The following is a 20945-nucleotide window of genomic DNA, read 5'->3' as shown; positions in this document are numbered from 1 at the left end:
CTATTCAATATTTTTTTCACGAAAAAATCGATTTAGTTTCCCTAGTATACAAAGTTTATTATTATATATAAATACCTCATCGATATCACGGAGATTGAGCCAAGTTCTGATTGGATAATTCAAATCGATGTCCCCGACGCGTATCTCCGCTTCGCCAATCACTTTGTGTCTTTGGTACTTGTCAACTGAAAACACTTGGAGCTGGACAATGCGTTGGTCAACTTCGTACTGGTCAATGGTGAATAGGAAGCGTTCCTTGTAAAGAGGGTCAGTTGAATTCTTCTGTACCTGTGAACAAATCAAAATGACCAATTGGAGGGTTAATTCATTCAAGACGTGAAATTTATTTAAAGGGAAATCACGCTTACAATCACTAGGGCAGACTAGCTCCGAGTTTAAAGCCAGTCTTGTGCAAGGAATTTGTAGATTCCCCAGGTGTCACTGTTCGTGGTACCTTGGTGAAACTAAGCCCACAACATTCCATCTGCGAATCCCAGACTCCGCATTGCAAACAATGAAGTAAATATATAAATGCACTGCCTGAAATACATATTCAGGGGTAAACAATGCCATTATCATAATGTATAAAACTAATTCCAGCGAAGACTTTCCAAAACGTCTTCGATTACAGCAGGTGTCAATGAAATAGATATGCTTTAAAAGAGGCAATGCTCTAAACCATATCGCCTTACCGATATTCAGATATTAATTGCAGCTTTTGAACTCGCACATCTTTTACATCATCTACATAGATCATAGAGCTATAGATACCAGCCCGGATTCAGATTTTTCACACATACCTTTACCGCTTGTCATTACTAGTGAAGTTGTCATAGAGAACAATTCATTCCGCTGGACGCGCTAGCGCAGCGTAATGACCCAGAAGCCTCTCACCAATGCGGTCACTGTGAGTTCAAGTCAAGCTCATGCTGGCTTCCTCTCCAGCCCTACGTAGGAAGGTCTGTCAACAACCTGCGGATGATCGTGGGTTTCCCATGGGCTCTGCCCGATTTCCTCCCACCATAATGCTGGCCGCCGTCGTATGAATGAAATACTCTTGAGTACGGCGTAAAACAACAATCAAATAAGTAAATAAATTCCTCTAGACGTATCATGGAAGTGGAGTGAAGGATTTTACACCGACAGATTTAATGGGCGCACGCTCTTACAACCAGCTGAGGTTTCTGTATCACTAAAGAGCTGTATACTGCTGTAACATCAGTCACGAGAGTCGCCAAGAATATTTGAACTAATCGATCTAGACGTTGTTTTTTAATTTAGGGCTGGGTATTGTCGAAAAGAGAGTAAAAAAAATGTGGAACACACTTTCAGAAATATAAGACTGGTTTCGCCGAAGCACCCGGTTTGAAAAAAAAACAGGTAAAGTTAAATAATACTTGACAGAAAGAATGAACTCCATGAAAAAAATAAAGTTATGAGATCTGAGATGTACGCAAATGTAAAAAACAGCCGTGTTGTTCGAATTCATTGAGGAGCAAGTGCTCTTTGAATTCCCTCGTGTCTCGTGACATTATTCCCATGTTATAAGCAAAGCGTTACAGCAACAAGAAAAATGACCCAGAAAGATTATGCATGCCGTTAGCAAAGATATTATCACAATTTTTAAACAAACTTCAATCTTCTGCTGGGTTTTGGGGGTTTAAGAGTTTTCTCCAAACCCCAGTGGAATGTTTTGCACTCCTCTGAAGCAAAGGTTGAATCCTGCCACAGATACAAAGTAAAATTCTACTGTCTGTGGAAACATACATGTAGAAACATATAACATATACAGCTTTGACATGGGCATGTTACCAGGTCTTTGCAACTTCCAAGACTTTAATCCGATTGAGTTTGATTTATTCACCAGATACATGAATGTATAACCATAACGAAAATAGGATTATAACAGAAAGAAATGTATATGTTGGGGGGAAATTCTTCATGCCAATTGTGGGGATGGCGTTCTGAATCAACATTATGTGCATTTTTACACAGGTTATGGTTTAGCATGAAATTGTTTAATATTTTTGTAAGTTGTATGGTGCTGTCTGTATTCGTAATAGTACCGGGCCGAAAAACAACAGTAGCGTAGTTTATTTAAAACCCCAAAAACAGTTAATAAACTGTGTGTTAATCAGCGTATTTTAAATAAATGTCACTTACGGGCTGGGAATTCTACTGAGTTAAGTTTACACTGTATTGTGTGTTATTGACACGGAGCCAGTTTAATCGTTGGATGGGGGTGAGCAGTGGGAAGGGTCGGTGTCATATTTGATACCGTAATTAGACGATTACAGTTTGCAGGAAGTCAACACTCACCTGATATGTTCAAATTCTTTTTTCCGCGAAGGATATATTTGAATGCAGGATAGAAGACAACGCTTCGGCAAGCCACTGAGGTAATTATATTCAGATAATGGGAAGTGCCGGGCTGTTTGGAGATTTGAGACTTCCCAATTCAACGGATACAGCATACACTCTGAGATTCCATGTGTAATATAAATATTTAGTCAGACTGGAGGAGCTGTGAACACTGAATAATACCGGAGTTTATTGGACCATTCAAGTTTTACAATTGAGTTTTCTGTGTGTTATATGTAGAAGGCTTGTCATACACGCAGGTAAGGTAACATCTGTCTATATACATGTATATCAAAACAAATTAACAAACAATACTACCGTTTTGTTCAGCGGCAAGATAGGGTTATTTCCCTGTTTACTTCCTTACAAATGAAAATACAAGTTGCAATTTTGGATCAAAAGCCCGTACATCGAGAAGGTTGCCATTTGTTAGGTAAACATGAAAGTGCCTTTGCTAACGTTATTTGTCAAAGTGTTTCTTTTTTCGTTTTGCTTATAATTATTGCACATTGCGTTTTTATTACAAATGTCGTTGTTATTCAGTGCATAACACTTCAAGACAAATGTTCTTGTTACCGTTTCGCTAGAGCTTTGCTTCCAACTCACTGTGTACACGCAAGAGAATTCAAAGAACACCTGTTCAACCATATATGCAGACAGCCCGGTGGCCAATTTGCTTTCAGCAGGGCTTTTTTTTTTTTGTCCACCGAGTTTGTCAAACCAGCGACTTCCGGGAACGAAGTTTTTATGAGAAAGTGTGAGGCCTTCTGCTCTCTTGAGGTTTCTCACCATTTTCTTCTCGACAACATGTAGCACTAAATTATAAAGACAAGGCTATTTCGGTCACTGAGCTCTATTCGCCAATAGTTCCGAAAGTGCCATGTTCTGATATAAGGAAATATGTTTAACATAAGTGTTAAAGTTAAATTCACCTTCACAATAGGATCAAACTTTAAAATGCCCGCCTTTGTTGAACCTCAGATACGAAACAATCACGCTGTTTCGATGGGCTCTCGAGCAATGATGAGAGGCTTCAATCCAGCTCTCTCTGGTTTGGCTGGGCTTAAGTCCGAGGGGGGAGGGGGTTGACACCGCGCACTGCGCTTATACCTTCACCCATAAACCTGGCCGCCACAGTATAACAAAATCCTTGAATCCTACTTTAAATTAATGAGCTTGAGGCTGTAAGTGCTATAGTTCTATATCGTAACTTCACGATGTTCAATAAGTGTCCACTCATGACAGACAAGTGTGGAGTGTTATCGTCGCCTGTATATAGCTACTCAGCTAATGTAAGTTGTTAACGATGCTATCTCTCCAATAATACCTTTGTCTGGAACTTGGCATCGGAGTCTGGAATGATGACCCCTCGGACGTACGTGTCCAGAGTACCTGTATATTGGTTCGCCGTCAGGTCTCTGGCTTGGATAACGCTGACGGCCAGTTCAGAGGCTTCACTGTAACCACCAGAGACAAATGAAGAATTGAACACATGCATATATAGCGATGAGCAGAACGGTTTTCGAACTATGCAGTCAATAACAACAAAACTAGCAAATTTATAGAATTTATATATCAAGTAAAAAGAAAATAGACAAAACATGTGCATAGCGCAAGCTAGTTTCGAAATTCATCTGAAAGGCAACAACATGAAATCGGACAAGATCTAAAGCAATTGTTGCACGGCAACCGACAACCAATCAAATTGAAGGAAATACTTAAAAACGCAAAAACTTATTCACGTATCGGGATGCTTGCCAAACTTAGAGCTTTCGCAAAATCAACCTGTAAACAATTCTTTCATTAAAATCGGACATCTGGTGCATTCATTGCACGGAAATTAAAGCGTGACATACAAACACGGAAAGACTCAGATAGATATAGCTCGCTGTGGCGAAAAAAAAAGCAAAGGAGTTAACTCGCTGGTGTGACCATCCAGGACATGATATTGATAACACATTTATCATGTACAAGTGAAAGGATATGTGTACACGCACCATGCAGTGTCAGTGGTGTGTTATATATGGGATTTAGTCCTATGATTTAGCCTAATCTCCAAAATTCCAATCAACATATCAAAATAATGTCTTATTTATTGACAACAGATTATCTTCTTGATAGATGCTATATTAAATGATAGATTTCTACCAGAGGACAAAATCAGAGTTTCTGCATTTATGGAAGACGCGCCAGTAAACACAATTAATGAAATTCTACCCTTTTTTGTTTGTAACCAATATCACCACAAACTATGCATTGTTTGAATTCCAGTTGGAATTCTATCCGTCTTCCGATAAGCGTATAGATGTATTAATACTCGCCAGTTTGATAGCTTCTCAATAATTATGTAATGACGTCGGTAGGATTCGTCGCCACGATATGGCTGTATAATAATACCATAATCAGTCGTCCAGTTGGATTCTCGCGGAGACATGCTGAACACAAAGTGTATTATCATCAACAGATACCATTTTGAAACCAGACAGAAGAGGATAGTCCATAATGACGTGGTATAAGTGAAATAAAGGTTAGCACCATGCATCTATGTATAATGGTCATATAATGGCCACCAGGTAAACCAATCATTTTAAAGCTCATACATCATAACGGTAATCGGGAATATTTCCCGTATAAAGTAATTCAGACCCAAGCAGTATACTCTCCTATTCATTCCTGCTTTTGCGATGATGATTTGTGTGCGAACAGGGGCCCGTTCTTTGCAAAGCGATAACAAGCTACGTGCGCCTGACATAACGTCCATTACGACCTACATGTCCAGCAATGAGATACAAGGTCAATGGGCTTGACACGGCGTTGTGACAGCTCCATAGAACGTATCGCTGGTAGCGCGGTCAAGTAAAAAGTTAAGACCCTTTTTTCAATCTCTAGGGCAATCGAGATATGGGTTCAATCCCAGCTTTGGGCAGGAGATTTATGGATACTCCCGTCCTCACTGATCGTGGGGCCTTGGTGGCAATAAGCAGTCAACGACGTTCCAGTGCCTTTTTGAACAGTCTAACATCCGCCGAAGACGCACTTATCTATCGCCAATTTTATATGCATATATTTACGTTGAACGTTGGAAAGTTCGCCAGTCACTTCCAAGAATCGGTGGTTTATTCCGGACACTACAGTTTCGTCCACCTGTAATAAAAACTCACTGTAATCGTGTAAGTGGAAAATTATTCGATGTGGCATCCAATAGTTGAAAAAAAAAACAGTCATACGACAAATACATAAAGATATATCAATGAAAAAATAAACTATGTTCAAAAAGGACCATGCAAAACTATAAAAAAAATACCATATATCCAGTGATAACAAATGTCACAGACCCGTCATATTCGAGACCCACTTCAAGCTGACCCATTTTTGGCATGTCCGGCTGCATTTCCAGAACTGAGGAGTCTGAAGCAACGCTGTCACATGACATAGCTCGTTGAAGTCCATGTCCGATTTCTGACACTTCCGACACTGGAATGTCAGCAAACAACGTGTGTAAGATACAGAATGTCCTTCATCGCATCATTAAGGAATTAACCTCACTCATAGAGAGACAAAGAGAGAGCCTATGGTGAGGACAGAATTCAATTCCAGCTTTTCGCGTCGTTATAAACGTTATAAAAGTATGAGAATGTCTGGTATATAAAGTTTCCCACAAAGTGAAGAAATATCAGAATGGTGATATATATTTCATTTATTTATTTGCTTTTTTTATACTGTACTCAGGAATATTTCTATTGTACGACGGCTGCCAGCATTATGGTGGGAGAAAACCGGGCAGATCCCGCGGGAAAATCTTGCCGCGTGCGAGTGGTGAGGAAGCCAGCATGAGCTGGACTTGAACGGTGGTATAGCCTGAAGACTGCAATTTCATCCACCCGTATAATAAAACCCGCCGTAATTCAGAGTCACTGTGCTGCGCTATAACACGTTAACTACAGGGCTATGGAAGACCACAAAAATGTCTACACTGTAAATATTAACCACACATTACATGTATTTATAAAAACATGCGCATCAATGTGCAAACGCCCCTCTGTTTTTATTTGAATGCAGACGTCTTATCCATAAACGCGTTACATGTATATGGTGAGACTATACACGCATATATTGTTTTTTTTAAACATGGCTGGCATCCTTTTTATACCACTGACGTTTTCAGTAAATCATTTCCACGTTTTGTCCAAAACACTGGTGTTTTATAGAAAACAAATGACATGTCTACTATAGTGGACAAATAGCCGTTTTTATTTTACCATGTATATGCCTATCAGTTTTTGCTGTGTATATGGTTGTTAAACAATTGTTAAATACACCTGTTAAGTACACCATTTTAAGTGCCTGGCAAACGACATTATTATGGAACTTCATATCCATTTGAGAGCAACATTGTGCACCTACAGGCAAAAAACTAGCAAAACTAATGACTTAAATCATTAATCAATTCATTTATTTAATTGTTTTTTTTGTAAAGTCTTCATTTTGACGTTCAAAGACCGGGCGAGCATTTCATCTTTATCTACACGAGGGCGGAAGAAAAGATTACAAGCAGGAGTCCTAGGAAAAGCTTTACGCCTACTTCGTATAAGTCTTTGTTGAAATCGTAAACAATATTGTTAATGTTATAAATGGAAACAACACAGAATAGTTTAATCACGAAGAAGGCTGGGTTCAGCTGGATATAGCAACAGGTCAAACGTTTGGAATATCTCAGGTATTGCAGGACAAGTTTACATGCCTTCGTTAATTTCCAGGAAACCTCACAACTCCTCTGATATTAATTGTAGTTCAAGGCGGTATGGGAAGAGGGGAGGTAGGGAGGGGGGTCCTGCATGTATACTTACCGACAGAGGCTGATCCCACTGATGTAGGGCTGCCGCGGTCACTCTCTTCCTGTATCGGTGAATGCCTACCGCTTGGGGAATGTCGTGTCGGTAGATGACCCTCCTCCATCGTGAGGTAACGGGGATCGCTGTGCAGAGTGTCATACTGGATGAACTTTCCGCTCGTGTCCAGCACGAATTCAGTGTCCGAGTTAATCTGGGAAGTAATCGAGGTAGAAGTCATGATGAATTTTCACTGATCGTAAACACTACAAGGCAGCAGATATTATGGAGGCCCTCGCTGGCTTATCAGCAAATGCGTTTCTCTCATATCAGCAAATGGGGTAGCAGGCTTTAGGTAAGGAGGTTTGTCAGGTACCTACGGCGAAGAGCAGAGGTTTATCCTGAGGCTTTTAGACTCCTCTTCCATAGGTTAAACTTGACCATGCCAGTATAAGTGAACCATTCCTGGGTACATGGAGTGTTGCACCAATGAAACAAATGAAATAAATCAAATGGCGGTTTACACCAAGAGCCACGATTTTATAACACCGAGTTAAATCGAGTCTAAGGCATTACCAGCATATGGATTGCAACGTCTTGGGTTTCAGCGCGTATATGAAAACCTTTAGCTGCACTGAAACATTAAGTTAGACGAAAATAAGTAACAATTCACATAATGTCTTCGATTTCATCAAAAATTTATTTGCACATCGTTGAGATGCTTATAAGAAAATCAGTATAATTGTGAGAAGAGTAGTTTTTATAAAACACATTTTGGAAGGAAATATTAAGTCAAAGAGAGGTTAAATACGTAAACAACTCTATAGTTGCAGGCGGATTTCATACTTATTGAGCCGTTAAATTAAAAACTGTATGAAAGTAACAGTAAACCTCAAATCGCTGTTATCACAAACGGTCTTGCATCCCTGCACAGCGCTATAACATAACCTACAGGTGAATGTGTATATAAGCTGCTTTCGTCCTTTCACATCACGACTGTGTTTCCGTGCAGAAAGTGGGTTTCGATGTCATTAAATTCATAGGTATGCCTCAGTGGAACACTATGGCTAAGACGCCAGGCAAGACACCCCATCCAACCACAGTGTACTGACATCGTACAGAGGAATATTTGGCCTATACATATAACCTCTGAGGATAGTAGAAGCGCCTAGCTTTATCCAATCCAATCAGGTATGGCAGAGTGGTACCGTTAGGTTGTTGTGTGGGAGGGAAAGTAATAAGTTGATGATAAATTGTTTGGGTTTTATGCTGACCTATATAGACTCGATTATTTCATCCCATGCTACAAAATGTACCTCAGAGGGATAAAAAAATCTTACTGAAGTATGCCAGACAGTTAAGAACGAGGTTAAATTGGATAGATTTTAACTTTCTGTACTGTACACACTACTTACTTGTGTCTTTTCATAGTAAATTAACTGCGGTATAGAGATAATATTGATCAACATTGTCAACCCTCCCCTCTTAAATTAGGGTGATATCTTATCCTTTATCTTAATTGCATAGTATATGCAATCTTATCTTATCCTTTATCTTAATTGCATAGTAAGGCATTTGGTTCAGATAAATGGAATCGGTGACTGGTGTGGGGATTTGTACAATACTGGATCAATTTCCAAATACCTCGTAAATAAATCTTTCATATCTGATATCTCGTAAATTGCTGCTTTTTACATTACTGTCTGGACAACGTCATTTTCGAAAGAACTTTTTCGAGAAATTGAGTTTAAGAAGCCTTTCGAGATTGGCCACTGCTGCTGGCTTAAAATAAGCTATAACATGATTTACAGCCCACAGATATGGCGAACCGTCCCATGTACTCGCTGTCGAAGGCGACTGACAAATTCCAGAGTGTAGACTGATGCCGGTGGGTTAATTCATACGGTAAACGCCAGCGGTAAACACCATGTGTGTCAGATAAAAGCTATCTAGTATGATTATTTATCTCACAATTTGTCTATGTCTGTGGGACCGTAGCAGACCATGAAGAGGTAGCGATCAATGAAGGATCGATTTTATACAGTGTATCAACCGTGAACCCTGGTTATTTTGGTGTTTTGCTCGAATTCTGTTTCCCACTACATTTACAAATGCTTTTAGTAACATTGTTATCCTGTGAACGCTGATAAATCGGTATGTAATGGCACTCTGGTTTTGTAAGACTGGAGGTAAAGGATTTGGCATAGCACCAGCATGTTGCATATGTAATACTATTCTGGCGTGGCTCTTCTACAACCAAGGCAAGGGCACAGTCCATTATTTCCCCTGTCTTATATACAATGGGAGTCGTCCACTGGTTTAAATAAGAACATTTGATTACATGCACTATTTCTTTTTTTCACTGTCGCTATACCACCAAGAAGTTGCCTTTTATACAGTGACGTCAAGTGCATTATAGGTAAGAATTCCCGGAGTGAACGACCTCTATAACGTGGACAAGTTCGCCGGACAACATTTTTATGTGGGACATGCATGGTCTTCCACGTCTTAAACGAAATCCTGAATTTATGCGTTGAAACAGACATTCGTATATACCAGCCGTCAAACCAAATTGTACAGAAAAGAAAGCAGGGGAAATGCATTGTTTCTATTTACATAAACACCGACGGCATGAAACTCTCAGAAGTGCGGAGATTCTCTATCTGGTGGCTGGAAAACTCGTGTTCAATTCAGAGTCGGGCCATGCCCAAACCTTTCACACTATCAATTCTTGTACTTTCCTGCCTTGTTGCATATCCTATAAGTCAACAGGAAGTCCCGGTCTCCCGGTGCCGCTACACTGTAGATGGGTAGGACAAAATGTCTGTTGTCTTTTTACACCGGTGGTTTGAAGAGCATAACGCAGGACTATAAATATGTCGGTGTATTGGAAGCGACCTATATGCTTCAACGGTACATCAAGTCCAGCTCATGCTGGCATCCTCTCCGGCCGTACGTGAGAAGGTCTGCCAGCAACCTGCGGATGGTCGTGGGTTTCCCCCGGGCTCCGCCCGGTTTCCTCCCACCATAATGCTGGCCGCCGTGAAAATAGTCTTGAGTACGGCGTAAAACACTAATCAAATAAATAAATAAATCAACGGTACACTGTCACGTGAATAGTAGAAACGACCCTAGACACAATTAACTAAACATTCAAACTCACGAAATCCGTTTGAGTGCCTGAAAATGAATTTATTTATTTATTTATTTGGTTGGCGTTTCACGTTGTACTCAAGAATATTTCACTAATACGACGGCGGACAGCATTGTGGTGGGAGGAATATCGGGGGAAATCCACGACCATCCACAGGTTGCTGAGAGACCTTCCAAAGTAGGACCGGAGAGGAAGCCAGCATGAGCTGGAATTGAACTCACAGCGACTGCATTGGTGAGAGGCTCCAGGGCCATTGCGCTGCGCTGGTGTGCTAACCTTCTCGGCCACGGAGGACCCCGAAACTCCTTATACTATTCTTATATAATTATCCACGCGGCTGTTAATCTTCTTTGTTTTCGTTTTCTTTTCTGCGCATCCATGGGTTTTATGTGGAGCAAAGCCAATGACGATTGGTTCTGAAGCTTATACATTGAGTGAGTGAGTGCTTGGGGTTTAACGTCGTTCTTAACAATTTTTCAGTCGTATGACGACGAAGGGATCCTTAGAGTGCATGTAATGTGCCTCCTTGTTGCAGGACGGATTTCCACCGTTCTTTTATCTAATGCTGCTTCATTGAGACGCCTTACCGAAGGCAAGTAAGACGCCCCACCCGAGCCATTATACTGATACTGGTCAACCAGTCGTTGCACTATCCCCTTCACGCTGAACGCATAGCGAGGAAGTTACAACTTCCTCTTTCAAAGTCTTAGGTGTGATTCGGCCCAGGATTGACCCTGGATCTACCGTTCCCGAATCGGAGGCTCGACCAACCTTTCACACTGAACAGTCAGAATAATATCCTAACTGTAACTGAAGCAAACTGACAACGGGCTGGATTTACGCGTTAGCATCGTGTAGGTGTGACCCTTTGCCAACTATACCACACAGCCGTCGCTGCTCTTTTTCCCTTTATACTGAAGTCTTTTATAGTTGCAAAAGATACCGACAGATGCAATCATCAACTAAATGGTTTCAAATAGTTCTTCAGAAAACGTTATCAGTGTGTAGAATGGCTTTATAGGCCTAACCAAAATGCCATGAATAGTGAACCGTTAAATGGTTGCTTAGAAATGTATAGCTTTTCGAAAATTATCCTGACAACCACACGCTCTAGGCCAATTTTCCAATAAAACATTCAGGATCTGCTCCTCTGACCCGTGGGGAAGATTGAACCGTTATACTAGTTTGACCACTGTTACCATGACATCGCCATCTAAATTTCCTCCCTTGAAAATATCAAGGACAGAAAATAATTGAGTCTGGTGACATGAACTATTGGGAATGCCATCATTATACATGTCCTCAGGAAGTACATGGGCAGGAAACTGTGGGAGGTAAGAACCCTTGCTTCTCTGATTACTTGGTCACTTACGTAAAGTCAGCTTTCTAAGATATCGTTTGAAGTGGTTCGCCAGACTGTGATATATGTTATTTTAAGATCGGCCACGAAGTCAAGCGATTTTGTACGAGATAAGTGGGACACTTTTTTTTAATGCGGTATTAACCTTAGGGGAAGATTGTGTATGAGCCTTATATGGATAGTCTTTTGGACGCATCATCGAGTTTTTGGGAAAGAGATTTTGTAAGCCTAATCTGCAGCTAATTTCTGGTATTATGTAAATAAAACGCTTCATTCGTTTTTAGATGCTATATGAAATGCAGTAAAGATTTAGAGGTACTTTCATCAATATGCCATTGGCATCCAGTACAAATCAGCAGCACTATGGGACGTACGCCAGGACGGAATATTTGAGCCTAGTGATGTCTATCGGTTGATTCTAATTAGCGGCCATAACATGATAATCAGCAGTCGTGTTCGTCTGTGAACCCAACTTTAAATAGCTCTTTGTTAGCTAGGTAAGTGGTAATTTTTACACCGCGAGACGATTAGGCGAAAATTGATCACCGGGTAATATCCGGTCTTGAGGATCGTCTGCTCACACTTTCTTCAGTTTAACTGGCTTCTCGGATAATCTGATTGATTCTAGGTGGTGACCGACTGGTCAGCTGAACTCCGCACTGATTGGTTTGTCGTCTGGCCCAATCAAATTTGATCGACCGGTCCAAAACACCCAACGTGGACGGGACTCCACCATATTCAGCGGTAGTTTCCATCGGCGCACCCACGCTCCGGATGTAATCGTCAATTATAAAGGCAATATAACAAATTCAATTTTTGTCCTCACGCCAGGGACAGTTTACACCAGTGTTTACTGATTAATTAATGTAGTATTCACACCATTTCATTCTGAACCTAATTTCCTGTTCAGAGTACCAACGCTCCACAGCAAAACTCCAAGATAATGTATATATACTTGTAGTATGGTTGACATATACATGTACGTGTAATTAATAATTCAAAAGACTTCATGCTCGACTGTTCATGACACAAATTATCCCAATGGTACAGCAATTGCTTTTTTATACAACATACAAAGTGCGGACCACCAGTTCTAATGCTCTAACTTGAATATTATGTGGGTTGTGCATTTATCTATTTTCATTTTCAACTTGTTTTTCTTCCTTATTGGTAATAAAATTAGAAAGAATTGTGTATTGATGAGAGTAAAGCTGATTGTCGCAAGTTAACGATGAACAATAAAATGAACTCAGATTCTAGACTATGGAAAACCTAGGCTGACATTTGCATTTTTTTTTTCGTTCAACGGATGGAACTAGTGTCCTAGGGAGATGTCAGATCCTGGTATGAGGGAAGCTCAGTTTCTTGCAATCTGATTATAAACTACCCTTGTCTGAGAAGGAACCAAGTGCTGGTTGGGTCCTGTCAGAATAGTGTGTCTGCGTGATACAGTGTCAAATGTGCATCAGTCGTAAGCGACATTAAACCGCTGCCAAACAAAGAAATCATCATTTTCTCGAGCGACGTGAACACTGATAAGGAGCTAGGTCATGGCCTGTTTGCATTAGATTTATCGAGTATTCGCAGCACTGTGTCTGTTCCACAAAACGCTTTAAATACGGAAATGATAAAGTGCTGGTACAGAAAGTTGGTGGATCGGTTTTAATTTGGAAAACCTAATCTAGGTCGATAATCAAGGACACTCTAGCGTCTTTATATCTTCCGAGTTGGATATTACCATGGGCAACGAATTTCATAATTTATTCCATTGATTATATATCTCTTACACTGATATCAATGAAAACTGATGACTCTTTCTTCTACATTGATGTCAATGAAAACTGATGAAGGTCTTTCTAATCCATTGATGTCAATGAAAACGAATGATGGTTTCTCTCTTACATTGATATCCGTGAAAACTTATAATGGTCTCTCTCGCCTACATTGATGTAAATGAAAAATGATAATGGTTTCTACCTTTTATGTTATTTTTATTATAAAAAAACGGATTGAGGTCAGTGAAAAATGAGAATGGTTTCTCTCCTCATTAATGCCACTGAAAATCAGTGATAGTTTCTCGCTTACATTTATGTCATTTATAAAAGATAATAACTTTGCTCCTACAATGATCGTACTGAAACATGATGATGGTTTCCGTCCTACATGGACATCAATGAAAACTGATTCTGGTTTCCCACAATGATATCACTGAAAACTGATGATAGACTTTCTCCTATATTGATGTCTTTGAAACTTAGTGATGGTATCTCTACTAAATTCATATCTTTGGTTTCATCAGTTTCATTGAAATAAGTTTCACGATGAACTAGTGTTAAAGAAATGTCCACTTTCAATAAAACTGCAAGACGGATCGATGTGTATTTTATTAGCATAGATATATGAAACCACCATCACAGGCAATGGAATATATTCCAGTGAGACGAGGCAGAAGGGCATGAGCGTCAACATGCTATTATTGCAAATTCCTTGCACCTGGCAAACGACAACGCGGAATCAGTCTTTGTCTGCAAACATATTAGGCTATTTGTCGAGTCGAAGCCTCCAGACGGCCCATTAAGAGCTTTACAAAAGTGACCGATCAGTATGCCGTGTCGCGTTTCGTACAAAGATTTACCCAGGCGGGAGACATTTTGATAACAGGAGAAAGCTGACGTCGAAGTGTCGCCTGTCTGTATCGTACAGGGCAAAAGCCCGCCAGTGATAACCGTGCGCGGTAACAGCAAATGGAACAGTACGGCTGTGTCCATATATAGATGGACCTCACATATATACATACAAGCCTTTAAGCGATGTTGAAGTGGTGGGGAGGCTTTTAGCCACTTAAACGCAAAACGAGACAAGAGTCTGGTGAAATTTTCCAAAATAGAACAGAGCTTTCAGCAGAGACATTTTCCAGCCCACTTAAACCGCGTTAGAGTGTATATATATATTAATCAACGAAGGCATTTTAAATATCTGTATTAGATTACTATAAATGTAATGTGGATGGAGCGATAAGACAATTGTACGCCCATATAAATGGCGATATTCATCATTGTTGCACAGCAAGTAGGTTAGGAAAAAGCGTTTCTTAATAATAATAATAAAACAAAACATCAAAAACAAGAATAAAACACAAACAAAAGAAACAACGTCACAAAAACAAAGAGAAAACCGTTTAAATCTTCATTAAGCTCTATATACGTGTACAGTGTGAAGGCTCCTTCTGTTCGGTGAGATAAATCTTAGGAGTTAATCTATTCTGGCTAAGCTTTTAACAGCCGGAATTCAAGTATGTTCCTTTAAAAGACTGAAACGGCCATTATAATGAAAAATTCAAACCGTTGTTTGAGCAGTTAAAAAAAGTGTCTTGGCTATTTACAGTAAGCGACTGTAAGGAGGATATCGTGTCAATCGACCCTGGAAATTAATAACATTATAGTAAACGCATTGTGCTTTCGAACATCAAAATGGGTTAATATGAGAAATACGCTCATTTACAATTACGCTATAAACACTGTTAAATCTGTCCTCATGGTGTAATAAGCAGATCAATAATTTGGCCAAGGACTGAATCGACGAGTTTCTCTTACGTTTTGCATAAAGCCTTCTTGACTCTTAAGGACAATCTCTCAGTCAATGCATACTTATAATGCCAAAGGGTGCAGCGAGAAAATAAGAAAAAAAAAGTACCAAAGCTTCCACGCTGTTAAGAAGAATTCATAGGTTTTTGTACAGAAGATGCGGCTCACTCTGGCGTCTTGTTATCATTAGCCGGCCATTGTATGGCATAACCCAATCTATCTGTTTCCTTCCCGCATAAAGCTTGTCAGGATCCTTTTAAGGTCTTCTGAATCTTTGGTTAGCATTTGCTCTGTGATTGGCTGTAACCATTAAGGACAGCATTCACAAGCCCAGTATACGACTCCATACAGCACTATGACAATGCGAAGCCAAGTGGCACAAATGACGAAACTGCTCGCATGTTCGGACGTTGTTGGGTTGGCACGAGTGTAAGAGAATGTACGCGTCCGTCCCGAAATGTAATTCTAAGCGTGGAGAGTGAAGTGATATGCAGCTTAAACATAAACGCGTGGTTTTAAACCCTCCGCTGCAAGGTGACACATATTGTATAAGTCAGCTTACACAAAGTGTGGTTTTAAATGCGTCCCTTTCTACATGGTTCCCAATATTGTCAATTTAGGTCAAGAAGTGTTCCCTTGGCTGTCTTCGTGTTGCTTACTCAGTTTTACCTGCACGTACTTCATTCAGTCTGCAATTAAAATATGTATTTCTCCTTTCGAAAGTCTATGCCATTTTTATTGCTTTTCTTAACAAAATAAGCAGCCTTGTGTCTCGGATTTCAGGTGTTTGTTTAAATATCGTAACTTTATAACACAAATGTAAATCCAGTCTATGCAAAACTATAAAATGTAATGGGCAAAGGCGCTCTCATTTGCTCTTGCTCAAATTTAAACTATCAACACATACTATATGATATGTGTTTAGAGATCAAATTGGAGTACGAGCAAACGATGACTCCTTGAGCAATGAGGTAACTTTTCTCGCGCAATGGCAACTCGGGTTCAAGCTGGATTGGCCACTGTTCTCTAGTAATACACGAGTACTACATTACCAATCTGCCATCCAAGCGTCACTGCAAAAACAGAAATGAGCAATAGACTACACAGCTTCGCCCAAAATTATTTTAGTTGAGAAACATTCTCAATTTCTCGATTCTTCCTTAAAAACATCCCAAGTATTTGTTCAGGCCCAGGGGCCATCAATGATTAATAGTCTTGCATGTGGGTGTTGTCAGAAGACGGAAGACTGTAGTTGACAGTGACCCTCCTCGGCTGATTTATGAATCCGTCGATATGAAAAAACATAACAAATTGGGAACAATTAAGGAATATCACTGAGAAATGAGAACAGAGCAAAGACATCTGTCTCATAACACGATTCCTGAAAGTCGTTTCAGTCGTGGGAATTCAAATGTATCACATTGTTTATTAGGTAGTATTGCTATGCCAATGACGGTTTCAACTGCCAGAATAAAACACGTGTCACATGAACTACCTCTGTTACCGATTAATTATTTGGTAAATGAATTTGATACATGAATCGAATCACCAATGTTTCGGATTCTTAATAATAAATAAATTTACTAGAACCGAAATAAACCTAAACTGTAATAAATCCTTTCCTACTGAGATAAGGTTAGCCCAGGAACTGGAAATTTGACCAGCCAACATTTCAGTTTCTAACGCCTGATCTTTACTTATGACTCACGTTTATATAACTGTATACAGCTAGCATATATAAAGAAAGTTATGAATTTGATTATAGAGGATTTTTCTTGGTCAACAAAATAAGTATCGAGAAGTTTAAAGCCTTAAAGTTGGCCACAATGCATGGCCTAGCAGTATTGTCCAGCTGCTTGATTTGATTTCGACGTTCCCAAACTAACTCACCTAGAATTAATAAGCCTTGCCTTGCAGGGCGTTTTGAAAAGTTTTATAGTAAAATAATGAGCTGATCAATCATGTATTGAGTTGGAGGCCCGGAGACGACAAATCATTGCCAATCAGTTTTCACCTGGTACATTTGATATCCACCAAATCGCCCTGGAATTAATTACGATCCTGGCAAGTTTTATTTGGCTCTATTTGTCTGCAAAAAGGTCATCCAGTCATTGGAATGTGTAATTTCGAGTTATTAACCTCTCCAGGTAGGCGGCGGATTAATGTTGTACAGTGTTTTGTGGAGAGTTAGATGATAGAGCGTGCATCCTGGATAATAAGCCTATGAGTTTGCCTTCAGCATACAGCCCCACTTATGACATTATCAGCTTCTAGTTTAAAGATCGGTTTATTGGGAGATAAGGGTTATGGCTTAAAGTTGACGCGGTGTAACAAAATCCTCTTAAGGTAGGTTTTTCGAAGATCTTCGCAGTACATCCTCTCAAAGAACAAGAAACTGTTTGCTCTAAGGAGTGTCGCGATCTGCGTAGAAAACTGGCATTCCGGATATGGACAAAAACTTCACGGATGTCATCTTACTAGGACTTAATGCAAATCGGACCAAATCCTGAGAAAATCAGGATTAAGCAGGCCTGACATTTGCAATGCCGTCCTGAGTAATGCAGATAACGAGCTATTGGATCCACTCGGAAAGCGTTTTTTTTACGAAGTTTTGCTACACCATACACTCCAAAAATTCATCTGCTCATTTTAACAGAAACCTGTTGTCTACGTGATACTAGAATGTATTCTGCTATTGCAGCAGATTGCTCTGTTAAACATAACACATATATTCTGACAATTCAACATAAAAACTCTATTAGACTAACTGAATATTATGTTGAATATGACAGAGTATTGTGTTATAATAACAAAATGCATTCTATAGCATCACTCAAACAACAGACTTTCTGTAAAATTTAACAGATTATTTTTTGAGTGTTGGTTTTACACATACATTCTCAACCTAAAAGTGTAAGATATTCACTCGCGATATAACCTGGAATGAATATGAATTTTAGAAACAGAATGGTTTCTTCAATATTTTGTCTGCCAATGTTCTGTGTTTAGTGTAAGCTTTTATGAAGACTAACGACTGTCTATCTCTTGCTCGAAACAGTCCCGTACTTTCTCACTTGTTGAGCTCCCCTGAGGTTCTCCTGAGCGCTGTTTTTCACATTGGCAACAGGATTATCTAGAAAATCCATTTCACAGCTGATGATTCGAATGTGAAACCATAAAAACACGAACTCTCAAATCAATATATATTTAAGCATATCAAACAAGGCTAATGGTTAGCAGGTGTCACTGCAAAAGAATAATCTATGTCCACTAGAGATACACTCCAAAAATTAATCTGTTAACTTTAACAAAAAGTCTGTTGTGTAAGAGATGCTAGAATGTATCCTGTTACTGCAGCAAATTGTTCTCTTTACTATAACAAACATATTCTATTAATTCAACATAAAGATCATATTAAACTAACAGTATATTATGTTGAATGTGACAGAATATTGTTATAATAACAGAATACATTCTAGCATCAGACTTTTGTTAAAATTGTTGAAATTAATTTTTTGCGTGTAGCGTTAAAATTTTCAAAGTTACGAAGCATCAAATAGCGCAATGAATCCAACTGTAGTCTCAAGAATGAGAAGATACTGTTCAAATATGAAAACCACGACTTGATGTGATATCAAGACAAATCGTTTACAGGTTAGATCAGTGACCGTTGAGTGAATGCTAAGGTGAGCGACAACAACCATCTTTGATTAGGAAGAGCAAACTAAAAAAATTAATAAAATAACTAATAAAACTGTCGAAATGCCTTTCACGAAAAAAAAATATGGTTAGGCATACAACACATTTCACACCATGAAGTTTTCCCTTGATTAATAATGAAAACTTCGCGTTGATCTGTGTAAGGTCAACAGATTTTAACGCCTTGAACATTATATGACTGATGCAGAGGAACACAGCACATTCAACTTATTTTCTCACACCGTAATTTCGTAAATATACAGCTATCTCCTTGTGAAATGTTATTCCTTGGACTTGGATGAGTCGTCCAAACATTTGATTACGGCCCGTTGCGTGGGAAAATGTATCTGGTCTGGGTTGACCGTTTTTATAAATCTCGTTATTTTCTGCAACTTAAGGTATCTGTTTCCGCATTCTATATTTCAAAATCATTTACTGCCAATTTTCCCTATTTTTGGACGATCTCTTCCGTCCACTAATGTGCCTCTACTCTTGCGCCAAAATGACACCTTCATGCAACTACTTTAGCGTAATTAGTAGCTATTCGTAGCACGGTCATCATACTGTATTAAGTTACCTACATATCCTTTGCACCACCCGCCACATCGAAGTCAGGGGAAAAATTAAGTTATAAGACGTGGACTGATTGCTGATTTCACGCCTTCATCTGGCGGCTACAAATTTAATACCTCCCTGATTCCCTAAACGCAGAATAGCACCGCCAATCACTGACATAGTTTGACCAGTCCCGATCCTTGGACGAGGCTTAAAACGATTGCCTGTTGTGTACCACACGTCATCTGAAGTACCAAGGCAACAAAAGCAATGGTCTTCTACCTCACTCTGGACAGCTTTACACTGTCCTTTACGATCTAGCGAAAGGCGCTGTGTTGTAAACACCAAGTTCATTATCTCTCGAACTTGTTGTATGTCATGGCCTCATCCTAGGACAGATCATTTTCGCCAAAATGAGCAAGCCACTATTTAAACTGGCCGGGAAAAGGTCATCTGCAACATCAACACCAGTTGAACATACTTTAATACGTATGTACTTCTAGGTACTTACGCCTTTTGGGAACTTCTTCATATGACTGAAAGATTGTTAAGTACGACGTTAAATCCAAAGCGTTCACTCATTCATTCTTTTGGGAACTCATGAAATCCAATTGCTTGAAATGAGTTTTGGGGGTTTAGGGACTGGAAGCAAACATTTATGGTTGATGAGTTGATAATAAATGCTCACGACTAGATTACGAGTGAAACGGGTTGTTCCTATAGGCCTACCTGACAGTCTCATAGAATATATGTGCGTAAGCTTCACTCTTTGGAATCTCATTTGCAACATACACTCAAAAAACTAATCTGTTCATTTTAATAGAAAGCTTGTTGTCTGAGTGATGCTAGAATGTATTCTGCTATTGCAGCAGATCATTCTGTTAAAAATAACACTCATATTCTAATAACTCAACATAAATATTCTATTAGACTAATAGGATATTATGTTGAATATGACAGGATATTATGTTGAATATGACTGGATATTATGTTGAATATGACTGGATATTATGTTATAATAGCAGAATACATTCTATCATCCCTCAGACAACGGACTTTCTGTTAAAACTAAAGATGCAACATATGACCACAGACGTGTCAGCAGTTCGTGAAAATGCAAATGAAAGGATAGAGAGTTTAAAAGCAATGGAATGTAAAAATACACAGATTTAATGACATACTTTTACGACATCAATTTTATACGCGTTTCTACTCTATAATAATATTGAGCCAAACCAAAGGATCTGGTACAATAACATGGGAAATCGGCCCCAGAAACGATAAGAAAGTGCAAATTTCAAAATTCCACCACAGTTCTGTAACTTTCTGAATTAGAAGTGTAAAACTTGGTCAAAGCGCTCATAAATGCTTCATAGCCATAAAAGAGATGGTTGCTTAGTAAT

General features: G+C 39.3%; 1 protein-coding gene across 1 annotated transcript in view; it reads right to left on the bottom strand.

Moving 5' to 3' along the window:
- Nucleotides 1-20945, bottom strand: part of LOC135479394 (synaptotagmin-12-like) — a 72064-nt gene that overhangs the window by 7281 nt on the left and 43838 nt on the right. The window contains exons 3-6 of the mRNA XM_064759222.1: nucleotides 7209-7404; nucleotides 5697-5835; nucleotides 3689-3818; nucleotides 76-288 (exon numbers count right to left, since the gene is read on the bottom strand). Of these exons, the coding sequence (XP_064615292.1) occupies nucleotides 76-288; nucleotides 3689-3818; nucleotides 5697-5835; nucleotides 7209-7404 (678 nt within the window). The remainder of the gene's footprint in view (nucleotides 1-75; nucleotides 289-3688; nucleotides 3819-5696; nucleotides 5836-7208; nucleotides 7405-20945) is intronic.

This window comes from Liolophura sinensis, chromosome 1 (genome assembly GCF_032854445.1).
Source record: "Liolophura sinensis isolate JHLJ2023 chromosome 1, CUHK_Ljap_v2, whole genome shotgun sequence".
NCBI classification, from domain to species: Eukaryota; Metazoa; Mollusca; class Polyplacophora; order Chitonida; family Chitonidae; genus Liolophura; species Liolophura sinensis.
Note: the sequence above shows the minus strand (reverse complement) of the source record. Positions and strands in the feature narration are given on the sequence as shown.